The following is a 5429-nucleotide window of genomic DNA, read 5'->3' as shown; positions in this document are numbered from 1 at the left end:
TTTTGGCAGTGTGGGCAGGTGCCAAGTCCTGCTGGAAAATGAACTACTGTGCTTGATTGGCCTGCAAACTCACCTGACCTGAACCCCAGAGAGAATCTATGGGGTATTGTCAAGAGGAAGATGAGAAGCAGACCAAAAAATGCAGATGACCTGAAGGCCACTATCAAAGCAACCTGGGCTTCCATACCACCTCAGCAGTGCCACAGGCTGATTGTCTCCATGCCACGCCGCACTGATGCAGTAATTCATGCAAAAGGAGGCCCAACCAAGTATTGAGTACATGTACAGTAAATGAACATACTTTCCAGAAGGCCAACAATTCACTAAAAATGTTTTTTTTTATTGGTCTTATGAAATATTCTAATTTGTTGAGATAGTGAATTGGTGGGTTTTTGTGAAATGTGAGTCAAAATCATCACAATTAAAAGAACCAAAGACTTAAACTACTTCAGTCTGTGTGCATTGTATTTATTTAATACACGAGTTTCACAATTTGAGTTTAATTACTGAAATGAACTTTTCCACGACATTCTAATTTATTGAGATGCACCTGTAAATGAACAGCTAAAATGCATAAAAGTGAAATCGAATGATTGTCTCCGAACAGGTTTCTCAATATAGAAACTTATTTCCACCAATTCAGACTAATTAGAATCGCAATTGCAAGTTATTAATTGTGAGATGTAAAATTAATTCTGAAGAAAAAATTCTAAATTGTGTGTTCTAAATTTGTAATTGCACGTTTATAACTAACATTTGTAATATTTTTATTAGGTGACGGAAATAAGCTTCCATACAAATACCCGTTTTATTAAGCTATTTAGATTTTTGTTAAATGCTAACAGTATTCTTTGGACTATGAATATAGTATGCTAAAAAGCTCTCTGAAAAGTCTCTAAATTCATCGTCTACATCCATAAAAGCAGCGATTCTTCTTTTTTTATTTATTTTTTTTTGGTAATGAATCCGTCTTCAGTACTGCATTTTAAAATATACTTTGTTTTTCAGCGTCTTGCACCACTTTTAAGTTGCCGCGTCAATGTAAATCGTTAACTTGTTTAACTTGCCGTAATTTGCGCTTAAACAAATAATTGATTTGTATATCGCAACATAGTTTACACACTTCATGTTTTATGTTATCCTACTGCTGTGTGACTAATTCTCCAGTTCCCTGTCACTCTCTCTCTTTCCTCTTTTTTGTTTATTTATCAATCCTCTTCTACCTCTGTATTTCTGGACACAAGAAAATGCGCAACAGAAGCCATAGGAGTTCTTCTTCGAATCAGTCCAGTTCTTCTGAACAGCAGCCGGACCAAACCAACGCAGGCGCCGAGGGATGTTTGTCCAGTTCGACGCTGGAGGGTTTGAGATCGGAGTGTTCGACGGTGTGGTTCGACCGCGTCGCGTACGAAAGTGCGGAGAGTCTTTACTACGTACGACTATTGCAGCAGCAAAACGGCACGACCGCTCCTGCGAGTTCTTCCGCAAGAAACAAGCAAGAAACCTGCCGGCATGGAGAGCAAGAGGCTTGTCATCATGTCGTTAATGCTGTGTGGGTGAATAAACCCAACTTTGACCAAGCCGAGAGCAAGTTTGTGGGCCGCGTTCCCAACCAACCGAGATCTCTCCAACTGCAGCCCGCTAGCTGCGACGAGGGCTACCAATCGCAAACCCCGACTCCGCCCACACCGGCTTCCAGACCAATCAACGGCCTCCCTTCCTTGCCACCGCCTCCAATGGGGGTGTGGCTACAGAAACCTCTTTTTGATAAAGCCGAGGCGACTTTCTATCAGAACCTGTACGGCCAAAACTCGCCACCGAGAAACCCGGAAACCAGCGGCGACGAGTCCAACTCCAAACGGCGAAATAACGCGCAAAAAAAGCCTGTAATTTGCAATGGGCGGGAAACCGACAACATCTCCACCAATCAGGGAGCGGCACGCTGCTATTTCCTGCATGCTGACAGCGAGAGGGTGTGGCTAGATCGCGGTCGCTATGCGGAGGCGGAGACTTGTTTCTGTGAAGAAGCTGCGGCGAGATCCGTCAAAACGTCTATAAACCATTCTAGCCAGAAGCAGAAGTATGACTCAATACTCGAGAAAATACACTTTTCTCACACACTGTAGATAATTAGTTCGTTCGTTCACCACCAAATTAAATTTCTGTCATTTTAACAGTCCTGTTGCTCCAAACCTGCATTACTTCTGTTTCTTGAACCTCCTACGAATCGCAGTCTTAAGTGTTTTATGGCAAAAAGTGAGTCGCACAGGTTTGGAATGGCATAAAGGTCAGTAAATGACAGAATTGGTGAATTATCACTTTAAAACCACATTTTACTCTCAGGGAACCATCAGTCTCATCCATTGCATTCACATGCAAACTTTTATATTTCTTTTGTGAACCATCTTCATGCAGTCGCACATTTTTCTCATGCCATTTTTTTTTGTTTTTCTTTGGTCTCTTTTTTTTGGTTTATTCTTGCTGAGTTTGTCCATTGTGTTGGCTTGGAAGAGTCATTCGTCTGAATTCAGTTTTGTATCATTTGGGTTTCTTCATTTGTTTGGTTGATGTCATTTTTGCATGGTTGCATTAACATATGTATATTATTTGTAGTATTATATCCATGCACCAGTTTTGGGGAGTAACTTATTTTAGTATCACTGAGATGCTATTATAGTTTTTATTAATTTTGAACTTATTTATTTTAATTTTCAAATGTTAAACCACTGAGCTTTAATTTTTATGGATTTTTCATTTTAGTCATTTTGTTGTTTTGTTTTTTTTTTGTCTTTAGAATTGGTTTTATTTTTCTTTTATATCCATGACTTTTATCAAAAAAAATTTTATTCATTGCTTAGTTTTTGTTATTTTAGTACATCAAGTTTAACTAAAATAAAATAAGCAATGCTGTTTGTTTTAGCAGGTATCTGAAAGAAAATCAATGATTAAAATTAATAATGCAAATAAAAATGAATGTTGGCAAATAAAAATATTAAAAGAAGTGTTTTCGCTGTAAAATAAGAAAATAATATAATTCGTTTTACAGTAAAATTGTTTTAAATAGGATTATTTTTATTTTCATTTTCCAAATGATAAACCATTATTTTGGCAGAAAAAAAAGATTTAGTTTTTCATTTGAAATTAATTAGTAATTAAAATTGTTTTATTGTTTTGTTTTGCATGTCCATATAGTTTTTATTAATCTTTATTTTAAATTTATTTCAGTTTTATTTATTATTTAAATTTGTTATTTTAGTACACCCAGTTAAACTTAATGAAAATGAGAAATGTTGCCTTGGCAAATAACTCAAATAGAATAAGTACATTTTATTTCAACGAACAATTTTTTGTTTTAGCTTTATTTAAATATGATAATAACCATTAGCATATAAATTCACTCCCCAATACTGCTGTGCACCGTAGTTTGCAACATCCTTTCATTTTCATCAAGGAACGAACAGATCACATCCAGTCCTTTATCAGTTCACTGAAGATGTTTGTTTGCTGAGCTTGTTACAGGTCTCGTGTGTGTGTTACAGGATGACTGCAGCGGAGTGTTTGGCGCAGGAGAGGATCTGGTTCGATAAGCCACGTTACGATGAAGCGGAACGGCAATTTTATGAGCGGATGAATGGACCCACGCAGCCCAAACAAGTATTAAATATATCACTTGAACCACTGCATCAGTATTACAGCATGTGTGCTAATACTACTGTTCCACGTGGTATTTTTGAAAGGTTAATTCTAAATGTACATTTACTTAAATTCATGCATTTGGTAGATGCTTTTATCCAAAGAGACGTTAGTTTGCATTCGGTGCATACATTCCCAGGGAACTGAACCCACGCCCTCACCGTTGCTAGCGATATTTCACGGTTTAAAGCTGCAGAAGCACTGTTTACACCAGCACACACACACACACACTGAGGTTTGTCTCTGTCTCTCGTCTCAGGACATACTTAAATTCATGCATTTGGTAGATGCTTTTATCCAAAGAGACGTTCGTTTGCATTCAGTGCATACATTCCCAGGGAACTGAACCCACGCCCTCACCGTTGCTAGCGATATTTCACGGTTTAAAGCTGCAGAAGCACTGTTTACACCAGCACACACACACACACACACTGAGGTTGGTCTCTGTCTCTCGTCTCAGGACACTGGCGCTAACAGCATCCTTCAGGACATCGCAAGAGCACGAGAAAACATTCAGAAATCTCTCGCTGGGGTGAGTCGAGCAAAAACCCTACCGTTACACTTTGAGCTGTGCAATCTAGCGCTCTTCTAGGGCTGCACGATTTCTGGGATTGCTGTGTTATTTATTATGATTTTATTTCTTATTTTTTGAGAAGCTACAGGTTTGAAGGGTTTGTACAGTTTGAATGACTGTATGATAATAATAATGTTGTGGTTGTTACAAAATTAAAAATATTTAAAAAAAATATATTATTTCACTCTAAAATAAAGAGTAGTTAAGAAAAAGAGTATAGTGATGATAGTTTTATTTTACTGTACAACTTTAAAATTACAATGGAAAAAATGGCTGTCTAGAAATATAGTAATGTTGTTATCAGTCGTTACTAAATAAAAAATATTAAAATAGAAATATGCACAATTCGTGATTACATATCAGTAATTATTATTACCGGTAATATCATTATTATTGTTGCTGTTGTTATTACTAAAGTAAAAATATATATTTCTAAAATAAGAAATACTACTATTGTAATTCACTCTAAAATAAAAAATGGAGCATTTAAGAAAACTTAATTATAATTATAATAATTGTATTTTACTGTACAGCAGCTGTGCAATTACAATACAGATCTTACATTTTTATTTTCATATGTTTTCAATATGTTTTATTTTGGCAGAAGAACACAGAAAGCCCAGAATGCTTTTGTTTTCTTGACACCAGCCAGTTTATTAGTGTTTTTATTTTAATGAATCGTCCAGCTCTACTCTTGTTCTTAAACCCTAGTGAGTTGTCTTGCTGTCTGCTGCCTACATAGGCGTTGTGAGTGTGTCTCTGATATGCTGTCTATGTAGGGAGCTCGATAGGTTTTAGAACAGAGCCCAGCTTATATCTCCTAAATCATCTGTTCTCTTCCTTCATCTGCACTCATCAGCTGAAGACAACCTTGCAGCCAAGTAGAGGCTCCGCCCCTAAAATATCAAACCCCTCCCACCGCTCGTCTCCTGTAAGTGTGTGTGTGTGACACACACTAAAGCAGCTCACGCCCTAGTCGGCCAGCGCGTGACGCGTGTGCATGCTTGCATGCATGTTGTTGTAGAAAGTTTCAGAAGAAATCTGTGATGCATGTGTTTGTTGTTAAGGTTTCTGCTGTGAAACGAGAGCGCAAACTTGCATCTTTGTTGTGAGGTTTGTATCAGTGCTGTTTTAGTGTCATTGCAAAGCTATAATAGTTTAA

The 5429-nt window shown here is 37.3% G+C and overlaps 1 protein-coding gene and 1 long non-coding RNA gene across 2 annotated transcripts in view; both read left to right on the top strand.

The window, feature by feature from the left end:
* LOC107567029 (uncharacterized) overlaps nucleotides 1-1319 on the top strand; it is a 2910-nt gene extending 1591 nt beyond the window's left edge. The window contains exon 3 of the long non-coding RNA XR_001606581.1: nucleotides 1245-1319. This is a non-coding gene — a long non-coding RNA (uncharacterized lncRNA). The remainder of the gene's footprint in view (nucleotides 1-1244) is intronic.
* A 3-nt stretch (nucleotides 1320-1322) lies between these two features.
* The window catches only part of LOC107567019 (uncharacterized), a gene marked incomplete at both ends in the record, with an annotated part of 11102 nt that continues 6995 nt past the window's right edge, over nucleotides 1323-5429 (top strand). Inside the window, 4 exons of the mRNA XM_016252600.1 lie at nucleotides 1323-2122; nucleotides 3540-3654; nucleotides 4154-4225; nucleotides 5127-5210. Coding sequence (XP_016108086.1) covers nucleotides 1323-2122; nucleotides 3540-3654; nucleotides 4154-4225; nucleotides 5127-5210 — 1071 coding nt within the window. The remainder of the gene's footprint in view (nucleotides 2123-3539; nucleotides 3655-4153; nucleotides 4226-5126; nucleotides 5211-5429) is intronic.

Source organism: Sinocyclocheilus grahami, unplaced genomic scaffold, assembly GCF_001515645.1.
Source record: "Sinocyclocheilus grahami isolate Dianchi unplaced genomic scaffold, SAMN03320097.WGS_v1.1 scaffold1122.1, whole genome shotgun sequence".
Lineage (NCBI taxonomy): Eukaryota > Metazoa > Chordata > Actinopteri > Cypriniformes > Cyprinidae > Sinocyclocheilus > Sinocyclocheilus grahami.
The sequence above is the reverse complement of the archived record's forward strand: the minus strand, read 5'-3'. Positions and strand labels throughout refer to the sequence as shown.